This window comes from Oryctolagus cuniculus, chromosome 20 (assembly GCF_051225735.1).
Source record: "Oryctolagus cuniculus isolate XC-2025 breed Fujian yellow rabbit chromosome 20, ASM5122573v1, whole genome shotgun sequence".
In the NCBI taxonomy this organism is placed as follows: domain Eukaryota; kingdom Metazoa; phylum Chordata; class Mammalia; order Lagomorpha; family Leporidae; genus Oryctolagus; species Oryctolagus cuniculus.
The window spans coordinates 24,866,960-24,885,404 of record NC_142886.1 but is presented as its reverse complement, the minus strand read 5'-3'; the positions used below and the strand labels follow the sequence as shown (position 1 = coordinate 24,885,404).

The window sequence follows — 18,445 nt, the reverse complement described above, 5'->3', positions numbered from 1 at the left end:
TAGAGTTGCAGAGAGGGGAGGGAGAGACAGCGAGACCTTCCATCTACTGGTTCACTCCCCAAATAGCCACAAAGGCCAGGGCTTGGCCAAGCCAAAGCAAGAGCCTGGAACTCCATCTGGGTCTCCCACATGAGTGGAAGGGGCCCATCACTTGGGTCATCTTCGGTTGCTTTCCCACACACATCAGCAGGGAGCTGGATCAGAAGTAGAGAAGCTTGGATTGGACTGAGTGCTCACATGGGATGTTGGTTTCACAGGCAGCACCTTAACTCGCTGCGCTATAATGCTGGCCCCTAAATGTACAACTTTTATCTTACAAGCACGTCACAATCATCTAAGACATTGATTGTATGGCATATCTATATAGGAAGTCACATGGTAGTGGTTATTTTTCCTGTGATTAAAAATAACAGCTAATTAATCTTCTGTTTTTCAGAATATTCTATTTGATGTTATAAGTGATCTTATTTACAACACTCATGGATTACTAGCTTTAGATAATTAGAAGACAAAAATAGCCTGAGCCAGAAAATTGTATATTATATATAATAGTCTGTGTCACTGAAACTCCAGAGCTTAACCTGCATACAGTTAACATGCAATAAATGTGTGCTGAATGAAGCAACACTCTCTTACTGAAAACACAGCTCATATTTAGGATCTTAGTCAAAATGGCAAAATATAATAGAAGGCAAAACATCTAGTGAATTATATTCTATTGTAAGCAATGGATGTCTTCAGGTAAGTTAGCTACAATTTATAACCTATATAAGTGGTTCTCAAAGTCTGATCCCTGGACCAAGTGCATCAGTGTCACTTGTTAGATAAACAATTTGTCAGGCCTTATCTCATATCTCCTGAATCACACTATAAGAGGGTGAGCCAGGAACTCACAGTTTAACAAGTCCCACAGGCGAGTCTAACTCATGGTTGAGAACCCCTAACCTGTATTATTCAGGGTCTTTGATTTTTCTCATTTGCTAGAGATCTAGTGTATTACTAACAGAGAAGGCAGGGTTGTATTTTATCAAAGATAAAAACATATATCTTAAAGCATATTACTATAAAGCTAAAAAAAAAAGGAGGGGAGAATTTATCTGTTTAAAAATATTAGCAACATTTTGGAAAAAAAATATTAGAAACAAAGGAGAAAATCAAAACATTCAGTCCAAGGATTAGAAAGCTATACCAAAACTTTAGCTCTATACTGACTGCCACCCACAGTGCTCAGTATTAATGCTGCAATAAAATCTTTAACCTTGAGAATCTCAGTAGAGGGCAGGCTGGGAAATAAATAATTATCAAACAATGTCACAGATGCTATCAGAGGAGTATAAAAGACATTATGAGGCTAGAAATGGAGATGATTAATTCCACAGAATTCTTGGGTCGAACAGACAGAAACAGCCTTAGGAGGTGACGTCTGACCTGAGCCTTCAGGAACACATTATCTGAGAATACCCAGGCAGGCTAAGGACACTTCTGTTTTTAAGATTTTTAAAAATTTATTTGAGAGGTACAGCTACAGACAGAGAAGCAGAGACAGAAAAAAGTCTTCTATCCACTGATTCACTTTCCAAATGGCCATAACAGTGGGAACCAGACCAATCCAAAGCCAGGAGCCAGGAGCTTCCTCCCGGTCTCCCATATGGGTGCAAGGGCCCCAGCACTTTGGCCATATTTCACTGCTTTCCCAGGCCACAGCAGAGAGCTGGATCACAAGAGGAGCGCCTTAGAGAGCCGGTCTAGCCTGCTAAGCCACAGCGCTGGCCCCAAGGACACTTCTTTTAAAATTATTTATATATTTATTTATGTTAATTTTACTTGCAAGGCAGGGACAGAGAGAAAGAGAAAAAAAGAAAGAGCGTGAGAGAGAGCTTCCATCTGTTGGTTCACTCTCCAAATGGCCATAACATCTAGGGTTAGGCCAGGGAGAAACTAAGAGCCCGAACTCCATCGGGTCTCCCGGTGGGAGTGACAGGGACCCCCACACTTCAGCCATCTCCTGCTGCCTCCTAGGGTGCACATTAGCTGGAAGCAGAGGCAGGACTCAATCCCAGGCACTTTGATATGGGATGCAGGCATCCCAGGAGGTTGCTTAACCACCTGCACCATAACACTTGTCCTTTTGAATCACTTTTTTTTTTTTATTCTTAAGATTTTATTTATTTATCTGAGAGGCAGAGTTAGAGAGAGAGAGAGACAGAGAGAGAGAGAGACAGAGTCTGGGAGATGGAAATCTGCTGGTTCACTCCCCAGATGGTCACAATGGCCAGAGCTGGGCTGATCCAAGCCAAAAACCCGAAGCTTCTTCCAGGTCTCTCATGTGGGTGCAGGGGCCCAAGAACTTAGGTCACCCTCCATTGCTTTCCCAGGCCACTAGCAGACAGAGCTGGATCAGAAGAAGAGCAGCTGGGACTTGAACCGGCACCGCAGGGCAGGGCGTAGCCTATTATGCCACAGAGCCGGCCTCTGAACCACTGGGTGATCACTCAAGCTCTGCTTGAGCAACTGACAAATTTGCTTCTTTACAATGGTTTGTGTTTGAGGTTAACATCAACAGAGCAATTAACTTATATATTCTAGAAGCTATTCAGCATTGTAAGCATATATTCTAAAACTTTCACTCCAAGAAACAAAGCAAGAATATATGACTGAGATTTAAAAAAAAAAAATAGAAGATGACCTATCATTCAGCTTTTTGTATCTTAAGATGGCCAACCAATTGTAAATGGAATCACAATAAGCCATACTTCTACATTCCAGCTCAATATAGGAAATATCAAATCCCAGGGTTCCTTGAAATGAAATCTAGCACTGAGCATGATGAAGCAAAAAGGACTGGTTATTTTTGCTTACTCAGTCACAGTTTCTAAATGACTCAAAGAAAAAGGGGAGACTAAGAAACAGCTGAGTGACTTATCAGTTTAAATGTATTTGGATCACTCAATATATGCTTCCCTCATTTTAAGCTACAATTCTACCTGGGTGTTCTAATGTAAAATTTATGGCATCATATATAAACATGTGTCTACATCAAAAGAAGGTTAAAGGAGTGTCAGGCTAGTGGTTAAGTTGCCCAGGTCCCACAGTAATGTGCCTGGGTGTGATTCCTAGCTCTGTCAGGCTAAAGCCCAGCCTTGGCCATTGTGAACATTTGTTTCCTGGCCCATGCCTCGTTTAGTACTCATCCATGTTACTTCTAGCCTTATGAATCACATTATAAAATGCAGGGATAGGGGCCAGTGCTGTGGCACAGCGGGTTAAAGCCCCAGCCTACAGGGTCAGCATCCCATATGGGCATTGCTTCAAGTCCTGGCTGCTCCACTTCTGATCCAGCTCTCTGCTATGGCCTGGGAAAGCAGCAGAAGATGGCCCAAGTCCTTGGGCCCTTGCACCTGCGTGGAAGACCCGGAAGAAACTCTTGGCTCCTGGCTTTGGATCAGCTCAGCTCCAGCTGTTGCGGCCAACTGGGGAGTAAACCAGAGGATGGAAGACCTCTCTCTCTCTCTCTCTCTCTCTCTCTCTCTAGCTCTGCCTCCCTCTGTAATTCTGTCTTTCAAATAACTAAAACAAATCTTTTTAAAAAAATACAGGGATAATGAGATAGAGCTATATTTCCAGAAAGTATTTGGTGAGGTTGTTTTTCTTTTTTTTAAAGATTTATTTATTTGAAAGACAGAGTAACAGAGGGGGAGGAGGGAGGGAGGGAGGGAGGGAGGGAGGGAGAGAGAGAGAGAGAGAGAGAGAAATAAATCTTCCATCCACTGGTTCACTCTGCAGATGGCTGCAATGGCTAAGGCTGGGCCATGATGAAGCCAGGAGCCTGGAACTCCATCCAGGTCTCCCACGTGGGTGATAGGGGCTACACTTGGGCTATCTTCCACTGCTTCCCAGACATATCAGCAGGGAGCTGGATCGGAAGTGGAACAGCTGAGGCGCGAATCAATCAGTGCTCATTTGGGATGCCAGCCCAAGGTGTTTTTTTAATTATGGAAAATTTTTAAGCATGAACCTCACGTCCCTATCCCCAAGCTTCAATAAAGGTTAGCTTTCAGCTATTCTTATTTTATATGTACCCCCTTATGCTACACTTTTTGTTGTGCTTATGTGGTTTGCTGGTAAGAAAATAAAAATAGGCCGGCGCCGTGGCTCAATAGGCTAATCCTCCACCTTGCGGCGCCGGCACACCGGGTTCTAGTCCTGGTTGGGGCGCCGGATTCTGTCCCGGTTGCCCCTCTTCCAGGCCAGCTCTCTGCTATGGCCAGGGAGTGCAGTGGAGGATGGCCCAGGTGCTTGGGCCCTGCACCCCATGGGAGACCAGGAAAAGCACCTGGATCCTGGCTCCTGCCATCGGATCAGCGCGGTGCGCCGGCTGCAGCGGCGGCCATTGGAGGGTGAACCAACGGCAAAAGGAAGACCTTTCTCTCTCTGTCTCTCTCTCTCACTGTCCACTCTGCCTGTCAAAAATTAAAAAAAAATAAAAATAAAAATAAAAAATAAAAATAGTAATGACACAAAAACTTGTGCACAAATATTCATGACAATATTATTCATAACAGCTAAACAGCAGAAACCCACATGTCTACTAACTGTTGACCAAATAAATAAAATATGACACATCCCTGCAACAGAATATTATTTGGTAATAAAAAAGGATGCAATCCAGAGATGGTAGGCTGGTTAGTGGTTATCTTGGGTTGGCTTGTAGGCTGGGATGGGTAGAACCAGGGGAAATGGGGAGTGACCGAAATGGTATCTAGGTGTTTTTTGGGGTGGTGGAAATATTCCAAAATTAAGACTGTGGTAACACTTGCATAATTCTGTAAATATACTAAAATTCCCATTGACTTACATACTTTAAGTGGGTGAATTTTATGCTATGTTGGAAACATCTCAATAAAGTTTTTTTTTTTTTTTTAAAGATTTTATTTATTTGTTTGAGAGGTAGAGTTACAGACTCTACAGTGAGAGGGTGAGACAGATAAATGTCTTCTTTCTGCTGGTTTGCTCCCCAAATGGCCACCATGGCTGGAGCTGCGCCAGTCCGAAGCCAGGAGCCAGGCACTCTTCTGGGTCTCCCACGTGGGTGTAGGGGCCCATGCACCCACTTCTACAGCTTTCCCAGGCCATAGCAGGGAGCTGGATCAGAAGTGGAGCAGCCTGGACTCAAACCAGCCCCCACTGTGATGAAGGCACTGCAGGTGGTGGCTTTACCTGCTACACCATAAACCCCTCAAGTCAAACTCTTTTATCAAGAGACTTAATTCACACAGATCCAGGGAGATTCAGGCCACAGAATCTGAAACTCGATAAAGACATAGGCACCCAGTTCTTTCCTCTATCCCGAAGCATACCTATTGCTTCTGGCTTTGTTCTCGCTAAAGGACTGACTAAAAATCTAACCACTGTTCTTGATTTAAAACACACTCACACCCTTGGGCGGTGGTGATGCTGTAGTGCAGAGGGTTAAGCACCTTGTGCAATGCTGGCATTTGAGTCCTGGCTCCTCAGCTTCTGATCCAGCTCCCCGCTAATGCGCCTGGAAAAGCATTGAAAATGACACACATACTTGTGCCTTTGCCACCCATATGGGAGACCCAGATGGAGTTATGGGCTCCTGGTTTGGCCTGGCCTAACCCCAGCCATTGCAGCTAGCAGATAAAGGTCTCTCCACCCTACCCCCCACCCACCTCCGTCACTTTGTCTTTCAAATAAATAAATCTTTAAAAAAAAAAAAAAAAACTCAAAACTTGGGCACTGCAATAGTACTGCTGTGTACTTCAAGAAAAATATAATTGATAAATTCAATTCTGTTAAAATAACATCAAAAATTGTACTTAATGTAGAACTTTTTTGAAAAGGAAGACATTATACTTTGAATTAAAATACAGTATAGTATTTAGCTTATTCAGACACTATAAACAATTATTTTTAAAATGTTCCTTTTGTTTAACAACTGGATATTCATCTCAGGAAGTCAGGATGCAATTAGATTTACTATAAGTAGATTAATAAAAATGCATTAAATACAAAGACATTTAGCAAAGCTGTATACTTAAATATGAAAATCCATGAAATCAAAGATTAATATTGCTATGAAATCTAAGTAATCCTCAGTACACATTAAATAATTGGTTAAATGTAGTAACTGAAATCAGCACATGAAACATTTAAACCACAAACTTCTAATGAGTTATATAAGATAGTGTAGATTATTTGAAAGAGTTATAATGAGAGAAGGAGAGGAAGAGAAAGAGGGAGAGGGAGAGAAAGAGAGGTCTTCGATCCACTGGTTCACTCCCCAAATGGCTGCAACGACCAGGGCTGGATCAGGCTGAAGCCAGGAACCAGGAGCTTCCTCTGGGTCTCCCAAGTGGGTGCAGGGGCCCAAGCATTTGGGCCATCTTCTGCTGCCTTCCCAGGCACATTAGCAGGGAGCTGGATGGGAAGTGGAGCAGCTGGGACTCAACCGGCACCCATAGGGATGCAGGTGCTGCAGATGGTGACTTAACCCACTAAACTACAGCGCTGACCCTGAGCTTGTTTTTCTTTAAGATTGGTCATTTAGGGGCAGGCGTTTGGTGCAGGAGTTAAGACACCACTTGGGGCCGGCGCCGCGGCTCAATAGACTAATCCTCTGCCTGCGGTGCTGGCACACTGGGCTCTAGTCCCAGTCGGGGCGCCGGATTCTGTCCCGGTTGCCCCTCTTCCAGGCCAGCTTTCTGCTGTGGCCCGGGAGTGCAGTGGAGGATGGCCCAAGTGCTTGGGCCCTGCACCCCATGGGAGACCAAGAGGAGCACCTGGCTCCTGGCTTCGGATCAGCGCAGTGCGCCAGCCGTGGCGGCCATTGGAGGGTGAACCAACGGTAAAAGGAAGACCTTTCTCTCTGTCTCTCTCTCTCTCTCTCTCTCTGTCCACTCTGCCTGTCAAAAGAAAAAAAAAAGACACCACTTGGGATATCTGCACCGCATGTTGGAGTGTATGAGTTGAGACTCGACTCTGCCCCTGATTCCAGCTCAGGCAGCAGGTGATGGCTTAAGTAGCTGGGTCCCTGAAACCCACGTGAGAAACCCTGATTGAGTTCCTGGCTGCTGGTTCATTTGGGGAATGAACCAGTGGATTCGAGATCTCTGTTTCTGGTCTCTCAAATTAAATAAATAAATAAAAATAAATGAATAAAAAGATTGGTCCACTTGGCAAAAAGGAGCATTACAATTTCACAGTTGTCTCAGAAACACACACAAAGTGAAGCAATGTCCATTGGGAACTATGCTTGAGATTCTGCAGAAGACATAAAAGTCCCAGAAGTGTGAGGAAGGCCAGCCTTAGAGGAATTTAGATGAAAATCACTTTGCTTTTCTGAGCACTGTTAATGGGCAGTACTACTTCACGTTTCACAAGAGGGCAGAAGAGGCTTTTTAGTGTGATCAAAGTTCTATTTGAAAGGAATGCCAGAATTCAATCTCCTACACAAGATAATTATCAGGGCAATCTGTAAAAACCTATGAAAGCACAGCTGACAAGGATTTCAGGAAGCTCCATTCACTGTCTCTCTTTACAAGAACTTAGTTATCAAGGAAAGTAACCTATAACATAAAAATGTGATCCCTTGTCCAAGACTGTATTTCAATAATGTAGACGACATTCTAAGAATATTACAGGATACCAAAACGTTTAAACAACCATTAAGACAAATTATGGTTAAGGGTCATAATCCAGGGAGTTCTACCACAGACTGTAAAACTCACAGCACTGAGTTTGAATTAGCTTGTGAGAGTAACAAAGACTCAAGTGTGGGACAGCAGGGGCCAAGACATTCCATACCGCAGTCACAGAAAAGGGCAAAGGTACAATCTTTAGGAATCCTCACAGATTCAGAAGGAATACAGCCAAGAAATGTAGGTTCCCAGAGGTCAGAGAAGTATGTGAAGAGTAATCAAGGCAGAAAAGGTTACTGGATAAAAGCAAAATCTTGTATTTCATTTTTTTTCTTATTTAAAAAAAAAAAAATTTAACTGGGGCCAGCACTGTGGTGGTGCCAGCATCCCATGTGGGTGATGGTTTGAGTCCTGGCTGCTCCACTTCCAATCCAGCTCCCTGCTGATGTGCCTGGGAAAGCAGCGGAGGATGGTCCAAGTGGATGCACCCACTTGGGAGACCCAGAGGAAGCTCCTGGCTCCTGGCTTCAGATTGGCCCAGCTCTGGCCCTTGGGACCAATTTGCAGAGTGAACCAGCAGATGGAGGAACTCTCTCTCTCTCTCCTACTCTGCCTTTCATATAAATAAATAAATCTTTAAAAAAAAAAGAGAGAGATTTATTTATTTGCAAGACAGAATGACAAAAAGAGAGAGGGAGAGACAGAGACAACTCCCATCTGCTGGTTCACTCCCCAAATGTATACAATAGCTGGTGAACCAAAGCCAGGAGCTGAACTCAATCTAGATCTACCATGCAGGTGCAGGAACACAGTTAACTTGAGCCATTACCTGCTGCCTTCTTAGGTTTGCATTAGAAGGAAGCTGGAGTCAGGAGCTAGAGGCAGGTAGGGATGGAACTCAGGCACTCTGATGCGAATGCTAGTGTTTTAACTGCTAAGCTAAATGCCCGCCCACTGACATACATCTTTCTTCACTTTGCCCCCACCCTATCTTCATTACTCGTCACTAAATCTTGCTGATTCTCTAAGTTAAACATCTCATATCAGTCACATTTTCTGTACTGCCTTAGTGGAGGCTCTCTCCGTTTCTTCCCTAGATAATTAAGTTTAGCCTAACTCACCTTTCACTCTCATTTTCTTTCTTCCAAAACCATTCTGCACTACAACCGAAGTGATTTTTCTATGGCCAAACCTAATCACATTACTCCTTAGTTTAAAAAGAAATCTTCAGTTAGGCTTAATCAACTTCATAATAATGTTATAATCTCCTTTCCTATCACTTCCAGATCTCAATTCCTTCATTTATCAGAAATTTACCAAGCATCTATTACGTGCTAGACAACGTGGATACAATGATGAATGACAGACAAGTTCCTGGCACTCATGGAACTTACATCCAGGGAACAACTTTGTCTCCTGCTCTCTCCCATGCTGCAGCTACACAACAACAACTGGAACTTTCTCAATTGTACCATGTGACTTCCCACTTCTGTGATTGTATTTATTCCAATTACTTACACTGGTCCCTCCTCCCTCCCTCCTTTTGTATTCCTGTGCAGGTTATGTCCACCTGGGAAATTCTCATGTACTCTGCAAGTCCCAGCTTCCATCTCTTTTGTGAAGCCTTTCCTGAAACCCTGACCCAGGGAGAGTTGATTATTCGCTCCTTCAAGTCCATGGTTAGTTAAGGAAAACAAAATAGGATGTAATAAGTCTAACTGAAAGTAGGAAAAAGTTCCCAGCACAAAGAAAATATGTATGTCTCAGGTCATAGATATGCCAGTTACCCTGATCACACTTGTACCCCAAAAGTACTATAATTGCTATGTGTCAATTTAAAAAAATGAAGAAAAAAAAAGGTTAGGAAAAAATACACAAACTCTTAGGGGTAACTACATCAATAGACCGTTGTCTTTGAATACTGTGAGCATTGAAACTAAACCCTCATCAACCTCCTTGGCACCAGGATTCTGTTCAACCCTAAGGGTTCATAAAAGTTGTACAATTTCTTTGTGCTTGCAGATATTTGGTATTTCTTCAGATGAAACACAAGATGAGGGGAAACTGTGTGCTTCATGAATGAACCATTAAAAAGACAAGTGACAGCTCAACCTTCTCTCCAGGCACATTTGTCACCTAGGCCGTTAGCCTTCAGGGATTTGGGCTGAATGACATTTGCTATAGGTTGATAATTAGTTTTTCTTTCTTTCTTTTTTAGAAAAAGCATAAGAGGCCAGTGTTGGCCTCTACCCCACGAGAGACACCAGCCTGAGTGGTTTGGGGAATATATGCCTTGATCAGATCTGCACTATGACTCCTGAATGCATGCCCAATCCCAGCAACACCTGCTCTCCAGATAGGCACCTGGGACTGGCAAAGAAAGAATCCATCAATTCCATTGTCCCCAGAGAGATCACCCAGATCCAGTGCTAAATGTACAATTCAGTGTCATGCTAAAGAAAAAAAAAAAAGTTAAATTCCATCCACTGAAATCTATCAGTTATCAGAGGTCAGTATTCAGGGACCCTAATAAAAGCAATTACCATAGAATTAGATTTTTTCCCCCCAGCTGAAATACAATCCAAATACTAGGAAAAGTATGATTGTATCAAGAGAAGAAGGATGAGAAAGAATGAAGTTCCTTCATCAAATTACATCATCAGTATATTGCTAATGGCTTGAATTTTGGATTCTATTCCCTCTCATGGGTGGAAATAGGAATGATTTTCATCCAGCAACAATGAATTACTTATTTTGGACTGCAGTAAGTTTGAATACATAGATTTTATTGCACAAAAATTAAAAATATGTAAGCAATAACATTTTAATTCAAAGCAATTAGCTTCCTTTTCATAAAGAAAGAGACATCTTTTATTTTTGGCCTATTTCTATAGACTTGCTTATTTGGGTTCCCATTTATTTTCCTATCAGATGTTATTTAATCTTATCTTTCTAAATGTTAGACCAATCTCTGTCTTCTCTAATACCTATTTCATCTATTTTAAGCAATTCTTTAAAATCAGTTATATGTGTAGATCTTTCAAAAAATCAAGTAATTCTACAAGGTTTGTTGAAAAAAAAAAAAGATAATACCCCATAAATCCTTCCCAGTGGCAACCAGTTTCACCCTGTTTAACTATTTTATATTACCTCTATGTCTTTAAATACCTCAAAAACACCTGTATTCCTTCTTGATTTCTGATTCTGTGGCCTTATCTATTGACTTTCCCCAATAAAGAAAGTGATGATTTAGCTCTTCTTCCCTTCCGCCCTTATTCCTCAAGACACACGTTCAAGTAACCGTCTCCTATCCTTTCACAGACACACATTACACACAATTCTGTTGTTGTGTAAACATCATAGTATGATTACACAGACTAGATGGTACGGCTGCTATACACCTAGGCTATACAGTATAGGCTAACACTCTTGAGGGCCATGACACACAAAACAAAAATCAAGCACAGGCAAAAACTATACAATCAAGACAAGCAATGAATACAAGCTGTATGAGGCTACTGGCAGCAAAAGAAGGCACAGTCTCACTGAACACTTTTAGCATATCAATGTAGACAGAAGTAGAGTATCTAAAGTAGTGATAAAAAGCCCAGTATAGTAAATAATAAACCAGTAAACATTAACCTACTAATATTAGCAAGCATTATGTACTAGACTTAACTGTGTGCACTACACTACCACAGGGCTGGCAGTGCAGGCCTCCGTTTACTCCAGCATCTCCACAGACATATGAGTAATGCATTGTTACAATACTATGATGGCTACCATGCCATTAGGTAATTTTTCAAATCCATTATAATCTTGCAGGACCACTGTCATATAAGCAAACATCTTTATGCTGTGCATGATTGTATATGGTAGCTTTTCATAGATCAATATTCAGTTTCTACATTATCATGATTGGATAAATGCTATTTATAGCTAAGTCATGTAAGAAACTATGATTACTTCTCTTTTCTGGCATTTTTTTATTTGTTTTTCCTGGTATGGTTTTAGTTTGCTTGGTTTTGTTTGTGTTGCTCTCTAATTCACCTACAGAATCCATGTCTGTCTGCTGTCTAGATCTTAAATACTGAGATTATCATGCGAAGTATTGATTTCATCTTCCTGAAAAAATAGCCTGTTTTCTTCAAGTTGTTTTTACCCTGTGCTGCCTTTGGTCTTTATTTTCCATGTTAGGAGCCTTTCTCAAACACGGATCATCTTTAGTCATTCTTCTTTATGTAACAACAGGGAGCTAAGAAGCTGCTTAAAAATTCAGAGGGCAGGAGTTGGGCTTGTGAATGCAAACTTCAGTGCCATCTGAGCAGACGGCTGAGCTGCAGAACACCTAATGTCACTGCTTTTTTCCTTCTTGGGCTGGTCAGAATTCCCAAAGGATTCTCTTCCAATCTCTTAGCAAGAGGGGGGAGGCTGGCTTTGAGGGGAGAGATAAGGGGTGGTCTCGGCAAACAATGTACATACTTTCTACATTTTCAGTGAGACCACCATCTTCTGCTGATCTGGATCTACCATGTGAGGAGCCACTTTGTTTCACCCTCGTTTTAGAATAAATCTCTCATCCTTTGTAGGGTGGAATAAAGTAAGTGATCTAGATATTTGACTCCTTCTAAAACAGACCCGAATCCTCCTAATTTAAGCCACCTTCCTCTTCCACCTGGTACCACATCTTCAGGAGTACTGTGAAGTGGCTTGGCTCTTGGCTTTAGTATTGCTTTTTTTTTTTTTTGACAGGCAGAGTGGATAGTGAGAGAGAGAGAGAGACAGAGAGAAAGGTCTTCCTTTTGCCGTTGGTTCACCCTCCAATGGCCACCGCGGCCGGCGCGCTGCGGCCGGCGCACCGCGCTGATCCGATGGCAGGAGCCAGGAGCCAGGTGCTTTTCCTGGTCTCCCCATGGGGTGCAGGGCCCAAGCACCTGGGCCATCCTCCACTGCACTCCCTGGCCACAGCAGAGGGCTGGCCTGGAAGAGGGGCAACCGGGACAGAATCCGGCGCCCCGACCGGGACTAGAACCCGGTGTGCCGGCGCCGCTAGGCGGAGGATTAGCCTAGTGAGCCGCGGCGCCGGCCTTTAGTATTGCTTTTGTAAGGAGTGCAAGTTCATATGTTTTCTAAAATTTTGCTGCTGTTCTCTTCTGGAGGACTTAGATCTTTCTGAGAAAATGAATGAATGAATGAATGAATGAACTTTTGGGAAGGAAAACGAAGCAAATGGCTGGCGCCATGGCTCAATAGGCTAATTCTCTGCCTGCGGCACCGGCACACTGGGTTCTAGTCCCGGTCGGGATGCCGGATTCTGTCCTGGTTGCCCCTCTTCCAGGCCAGCTCTCTGCTGTGGCCAGGGAGTGCAGTGGAGGATGGCCCAAGTGCTTGGGCCCTGCACCCTCATGGGAGACCAGGAGAAGCACCTGGCTCCAGGCTTCGGATCAGTGTGGTGCGCCGGCCGCAGCCGCCATTGGAGGATGAACCAACGGAAGACCTTTCTCCCTGTCTCTCTCACTGTCTACTCTGCCTATCAAAAAAAAGTAAATATGTGCATTGAAAACATCATTCACCTGGACACGCTTTCTCCCGACGTTTATCTTTCACTTCAGGCAATTACAGTTTTCTCTGTGATTGTATGTTTTGTCATCTCCTTATTCCTACCCTGATTCTGCCTTTACCTTTCTAATGTTACTTACTCTTCTAGAGAGCTGATATGTTCTGGAAAAGCAGCAGTGGAAAAGAGAAGGGGTAAATACCTATCTGTTCTCTGACTGCCTTGGAAGCTATTTTTCTACTTCTTATTCTGTAAATAGAAAGTGAGTCCACCTATGCAATAGGCACTTGCACAGTACTGTTCTATAACACACAAACGTAATATAAAACATGGCCCCTTACCACAAGGGCCTTAAAATGTATGGTTGGGAAGACAAACACAAATAACAACTGAAAAACAACTAAACAGCTGTTAAAAAAAAAAAAAGGTGCTAAAAAGAAGCCAGGGACAGGAAGTTTGATGTGGTTAAAAAAATTGGGAGAGAGTAACAGTTCAAGAAAACTGAAATGGTTAGAATACAGTATTAGTCACAAAAGAACTTCGGAAAATTCAATGTGGCTCAGAGGTCGAAAGAAGCTTCTTTATTCACATTCATGCCTTACTGTCCTCTAATAACATCAGATTTAATTTTAATTTTGAAAATTTATTATAAAACAATTTATGGACCAATTTTTATTAAACCCTTTTGTGAAAAGCAAAAGATTTTAGGGAACATTTACAGCTAAGACAATCAGTGGCCCTGATGGCATTATCTAGGTGGTGAGTGCTACTCAGCCAAGTGCAAAAGTTACAGGTGTATCTTGCTTTGAGAGAAATAAAGATTTGTTTAAAAAAAGAAACAAAAGCTATTCATGATGTAGAATGAAAGTATCTAATCCGCAGGAAGAATCTTTTGCTCCCTGGGCCAGTTATTCATTCACTGCTTCTCAGCTTCCAACCCGCCCACCTTCTGCCCTGGCGTATGTTACTGTGGCTGAACCCAGTAGCCGGCTACCTCTCTCCTCTGGCAACAGGCTCAGTGTTAATCTTTGCCAACAGAGGGCGCTGGAAGGAGACGGCAAGGCCGACTCCAGAGGCGCCACTTCTTTTTGCAGTGTGAGATTTTGCTGTGCAGGGATAAGCAGGTGGGCACGCAGGATTCACGTTGGCAATGGCAGCCTTCACAGTCCAGTGGGAGCTCCCTCCAAGCAGATTCTTCTCCTCCACAGAGACAGGCAGCTCCTCAATACATGGAGAATCCTCTGGCAGCAGGCAACAAGTCTGCTCTTCAGGGGTCTCTCTCTCTGGTGGAACTGCCTCCAGGTTTCCAGTTTGTCTGCTGTTCAATTTTCCTCAGCTGCAGAGCTTAGTGACTTCAGTTGCTAACTCTGTACACCCTGGAGTCTTCTCTTATCCTTTTAGAAGTCAACTACCTCTCACCTAGTTAACAATCCTTTATTTTAAATTTCCCTGTTCAAATTACTCCTGACTGGATCCTGGCTGATACAATCACCCCAAAAGAGCAAATAAAAAGAACTCAATATGAAACGAAGCCTATCCCCAAATCCTAACATTAAAAAATAAATTCTAGGGGCCGGCGCTGTGGCTCACTTGGTTAATCCTCTGCCTGCGGCGCTGGCATCCCATATAGGTGCCGGGTTCTAGTCCCGGTTGCTCCTCTTCCAGTCCAGCTCTCTGCTGTGGCCCGGGAAGGTAGTGGAGGATGGCACAAGTGCTTGGGCCCTGCACCTGCATGGGAGACCGGGAAGAAGCACCTGGCTCCTGGCTTCAGATCCGTGCAGCGCCGGCCGTAGCGGCCATTTGGGGAGTGAACCAACGGAGGGAAGACCTTTCTCTCTCTCTCTCTCTCTCACTGTCTGTAACTTTACCTGTCAAAAAACAAAAACAAAAACAAAAACCCACCTCTAGGGGTGGGCATTGTGGCACAGAGGGTTAAACAGCTGCTTGGGATGTCCACATTCCCTCAGAATGCCTGGGTTCAAGTCCTGCCTAGCCCTCCAATCCAGCTTCCTGCTAATGCTCACCCTGGGAGGCAGCAGTTGATGGCTCAAGTATTTGAGTCCTGCCACCCACAATGGAGACCCAGATGTAGTTCCCAACTCCTGACTTCGGTTGACCCTGCCCCAGCTGTTTGTGGGCTTCTGGGGGAGTGAATCATCAGACGGAAGATTCCTCTCCTCTATCTGTCCACATACCTTTCAAAGAAATAAAAAAAAAAAAAAAAACATAAAAAAATTCCTGCCAGCATTGTAGCATAACAGGTTAAGCTACCAACTGTGATGTCAGCATCCAATGAGTGCTGTTTCCTGCTCCACTTCTGATCCAGCTCCCTGTTAATGCACCAAGGAAAGCAGTGAAGGATAGCCCAAGTGCTTGGGCCCCTGTCACTCATGTGGGAGACCAGGATGAGTTCCAGGCTGATGGGTTCAGCCTGGCTCAGCCATGATCACTGCGGCCATAGAGTGAACCAGTGGATGGAAGACCTCTCAATCTGCCCCTAATCTCGCCCCGTAACTCTGCCTTTAAAATATACAAGTAAATTTTTAAAAAAGATTTATTTATTTATTTGAAAGGCAGAATTACAGAGAGGCAGAACCAGAGAGAAAGAGAGAAGTCTTCCCTCTACTGGTTTACTCCCCAGGTGGCCACAATGGCTGGAGCTGGGCTGATCCGAAGCCAGGATCCAGGATCCAGGATCCAGGATCCAGGAGCTTCCACTGGGTCTCCCACGTGGGCGCAGGGGCCCAAGGACTTGGGCCATCTTTTACTTTCCCAGGCCATAGCAGAGAGCTGGATCAGAAGTGGGGCAGCCAGGACTCGAACTGGTGTCCATATGGGATGCCAGCACTGCAGGTGGCAGCCTTATCCACTATGTCACAGCACTGGCCCCCATAAATAAATTTTAAAAAACAAAATTCTTAACACTCACTGTTATAAATCTAGGAAATTCTCTAATATAAATTTTGAACATGACAACCATAAACCAAGGTTATCTAAACCAGGGACTAACAACTGAAGTATAAAAGAACCAACTATGTCCAAAAAACTTTTGTATTTTGTAGTGATAAAATTAGCAACTGACAGGAAGCCAACAGATGAAATAACCTGATTATAAGAAAGCATTTAATACTGCTTCTCCTGGCATCTTCCTTGCAAAATTAATTAAAACTAGCCAGGATAAATGAGTCTACTGAATTGAAAACTGGCCTTAAGACTGCGAGGAGTGATTAGAAACTGCCTTAAATCACACTGAAGAAAGTGTCTGGTACAATGTCCAGAGAGTATAAGATTAGTTATAATCCAGTATCACCATTAGTGTTTGGGAAAGTAAAGAAATAAGTTAATTAATGTTTAGCAGAAATTAACCAAAAGGGATTTGTGCAAACCAGTATAGCTGAAAGTATAAAAGATTTAAAAAGTGAAAAAGACGTACGAAAGATCTTTTTGAAAGGTCAAGTCGCTCCCTTTACTACAAATAATTAATATAAAAAGTATTTTTTATCTACTGATTTAAAAACCTGCATATGCATATGGAACCACATAAAAGTTAACAGGGAAGAATTAAAGATCTTTATCTGGGCTAAGAACTCTAGTCACCTCCTAATTCCTTTCAGTTTATACAGATTATAAAATCTGGTAGAGAGAAGGGTGTTTGGGTCTATAAATATTTCTTTCCATGGGTACATTATACAGCAGCCTGAGTTAATGCCAGAATTTCCTTTTCACGTAGATTTGTGCCTTTACTAATATATACAGGCACAGACAAAACAGGAGCGGCAAAAACAGCAGCTACACCACAGCCAAATTGAATGTTCTTGTAAAGGTATCACTTAGGCCTTAATAAAAAAATTGCTGAAACCAAGGTTACTTGGCCTTTTTTCTCCTCCCCTATGCTGTTTTTAGCATCTGTGCAAATATCTCACGTGATAGATCTAGGGGAGAATAAACAAGACAGTCTAACAAGTGACCTGGGTTAGGGAAGGGGAAGTAGATGGAGCACTTATCATGGGCATGGAAGTAAAAGTAGGGCTGATTTAGTCCCATGCATTGGCATGGTCTTCAAAAGGAACTGACATAGAAGCTAACTAACCCTGGAACTTGCTCTAGTCCCCAGGTGGGATTCTTTTCAAGTTAAGTCATTGGTAATTTCTTTCTAGAGATAGAAGATGATCTGGGACTTGTTCTCAAATGACATTCAGCTAGTCAAAAATGGGCTCCAGGTTGGTTTTCTTGAGAAATTCAGGGCTCTGAAAATGCCGGCAAGTCACAGTTCAGTGAGCAAAGGCTTAGACTACACTCTTCTTTCACCTCCCCCTGCAGATGCACTCTGTGCTTCCCACTTCTCTTTAGTAGGAGGCTGGGTAAGGAGAAGATGCGTATTGGCCTTAAGAAGTAACTAATCAGGGCAATGCTAAGCGAGCCTCAGGAAAGCACCGGGGGCCAGGACCATAAGTGCTCCCCAGCCACCACGGTAAGAGGACTAAGGCTGCTTACAGAAGCACTCAGAGAGCACAAGCTGCACCATCACTCGGGCCTGTGTTTCAGTCCTGGCTCTGTCATTTAATTCTTACATAACCATGGGCAAGTGTTTTCCTCTTTCTTTTTCTGTACAATGGGGATGAGTGACAGTTGCTACCACACGGGAGTATTAACAGGATACGAATACGATGCGAGGCACGGTATCAGGCACATGTCAGCTGTTAGAAATAAACAAGAAAACAAGAATATGCTTGTATATGATGAATTGCATCTATAAGTAATGGAAGGAATTTATATATATAAAAATATATAAATACCCTTTTTGTATATATTCAAATTATATAGTAAAACCATATATAGCAAAGTTAAAGTGATGTTTTAGAATGGTCTATGGGCAAATAAGACACAATACGTTAAAACCAAGTATCCACCAGCCCCAACCGTATCTTTCTTACATTCTCTATTCTGGTTGATGAAACCAATTTTAAAAATGACTCAAGTTAGAAACTGACAGTTATTCCCAACTCCTGTATCACTCCACCTTCTGAAACTGGTCTCCCCACCTCAAGTGGTCCACTGGTCATGAGCAGTCACTGTTAAAAACAGTGGCTCTTAATCTTTTGGGGACCCTGACTGGAAGTTGTCTACTCACAGCTATGCCGAAATTAATTATCTATTATCAAAAACTCTGGTTTTGGGGCCAGCGCTGTGGCATAGCAGGTAAAGCCGCTGCCTGCAGTGCCAGCAT

At 43.0% G+C, this 18,445-nt stretch overlaps 1 protein-coding gene across 9 annotated transcripts in view; it reads right to left on the bottom strand.

Moving 5' to 3' along the window:
* The window catches only part of LIN52 (lin-52 DREAM MuvB core complex component), a 119,123-nt gene that overhangs the window by 19,938 nt on the left and 80,740 nt on the right, over positions 1-18,445 (bottom strand). For 2 of the 9 annotated variants that reach the window (XM_089322364.1, XM_089322365.1), the window contains exon 6: positions 5,478-5,542. The exons of 6 other annotated variants lie outside the window; for them this stretch is intronic. In XM_089322364.1, coding sequence (XP_089178490.1) covers positions 5,511-5,542 — 32 coding nt within the window. In that variant the 3' untranslated portion in view covers positions 5,478-5,510. Of the gene's footprint in view, positions 1-5,477; positions 5,543-17,712; positions 17,916-18,445 lie in introns of all 9 variants that reach the window. One more of the 9 variants, XR_016226602.1, reaches the window with a different exon arrangement.